This window comes from Histomonas meleagridis (genome assembly GCF_020186115.1).
Source record: "Histomonas meleagridis strain 2922-C6/04-10x chromosome Unknown contig_44, whole genome shotgun sequence".
Classification (NCBI taxonomy): Eukaryota; Parabasalia; order Tritrichomonadida; family Dientamoebidae; genus Histomonas; species Histomonas meleagridis.
This window is the reverse complement of record NW_027150887.1, coordinates 927717-929517: the sequence shown is the minus strand read 5'-3', so window position 1 is coordinate 929517 and position 1801 is coordinate 927717. Positions and strand designations below refer to the sequence as shown.

General features: G+C 35.0%; 1 protein-coding gene across 1 annotated transcript; it reads right to left on the bottom strand.

Annotated features, from left to right (window-relative positions):
* Positions 1-212: 212 nt before the first annotated feature.
* GO595_006577 (DNA-directed RNA polymerase I and III subunit RPAC1) lies at positions 213-1202 on the bottom strand (the record flags this gene model as incomplete). Its single annotated transcript, XM_067919945.1, has 1 exon — positions 213-1202. One exon carries the CDS (start codon positions 1200-1202, stop codon positions 213-215), a length of 990 nt encoding a protein of 329 aa, XP_067773455.1.
* Between the last annotated feature and the right edge of the window lie 599 nt (positions 1203-1801).

The window sequence follows — 1801 nt, the reverse complement described above, 5'->3', positions numbered from 1 at the left end:
TACTATTGACACTTTTCTTGTTTGGTAATATTCTCAATGAGTAAAATATAACCACTTCTCAAGAAAAATCACACATAATTTTTATGTTTAACAAAATTTTCTTTTGTTACTTTTACTTTCGATCTATTCAATTCACGTAAAATCCCTCGAAGCATACACCGCAACAAAAGTCAATCAAATCCATAATCATTTTTAGAATTTCTAATTTGTATTTATTGAGAAACAGCATCTTCCAGCGCTGCCTTCATATTCATACTTTTCTGATTAAGTATCTGTAGCGCCTCTTTAACAATTGATGGTGCTGATCTTACACCGAAACTTTCTACTGTGAACTCATAATGATTTGGTTCCTTTTCGAGTCTGACGCATCCATTTAATCGCTTCAGACGTGTGCATTCTTTACAAAATGTGCACTTACGAACGTCAGCGGCTATGACATTTCCGGATTCCTCAATCTCAAACACATGGCGAGGACAACAATTAACAATGAGTTGCTTTTTCTCGTCGCTAATGTCATTGCGAACCTCTATCTTGGGTACAAGTCTGTAAAATGCAGTGGAAACAGGAGAAAACTTTGCATGTCGTGAACCACTGCCTTTGATTGCACGAGCATAAAGCTCGATCTTTTGACCGGGATGAAGACGTGTGATTTCTATGTTGTCGTGGAGCATTGTGGGAAAGACGGGAAGAATTTCACGCTGATCAGGATATGGCATCCAGACGAAATGACTGGACATAACACACCCAGAAGGACCTGTGTAAAATGGTGGAAGCTTGTCCCATGTGGCATCTACTCCTTCTAAATTGGGATCTGGTCCTTCACCACCAATGACACAAAGACCAAATAATAATGTAGTCTTTGGATCATCTATGGTGTCAATATTAGCGTCACCTTGAATATATTCGAAGTATTTTGGATTAATGTTGATTGGAATAAGACCAATTCGATGACAGATTACTTCGTCTGGAAGAACTGATGCATTTTGATATACTTCAATAAAATCAAAAGCCATTGATGGAACTGTTGCAAGAAGAGTTCTACGAAGAGCATTTGCATGAGATGCTGGTGCATTGATCAAATCAAAAACAACTCTGTCTTCTTTTGTATTTTCGAACCTTTCATAGTAAAGTAATTCTACCCTTGTTTCAGGGATCGGATCGTGAATTTCGTTGTCTTGGATTGTTGGTTCTGAGAAATCCATCTGGCACTTTCTCTGATGGTCAAGCGAGAAATACAACGATCATATAACACACAATTATTTTCTGTTTGTTTTAATCGTTTAAATAAAGTTTTATTAAAATCATCAGATTCTTCAAATTAATCCAAAAGCTATTGCATATTCAAAGGCAGAAGCTCTTGTAACTATTACTGCCACTGATAAAACCATTACAGATAACATAGCATCAGTTCTTGTTCAAGTTTTATATCCTTATAGAGCTGAACAAGAAACGCAATAAATTGCACTTGGTGATAATCCACATGGCCATAAAATTGATATTTTTAATGAAATCAATGTTGATGATAATTCTATTTTAGAGTTTTCTAATTCAAAAAGAAGGAATTACGAAAATTAGCGTTTATGATAAAATGATTCAGAAATATCAATCACGTTACCACCATGGAGTCAAAATGCATATGGTTTCATTTAGAAATATCCTGCAGCATTAGAAATTGATTATCATTGGAGGTTCAGCATTTGGTAAATGTGATGCACTTGAATGTATTTATTATTATGGAGCTAACGAACCAAATATTGGAATAAATGCATTTTATAATGTTACAACAACAGTTATAACATAA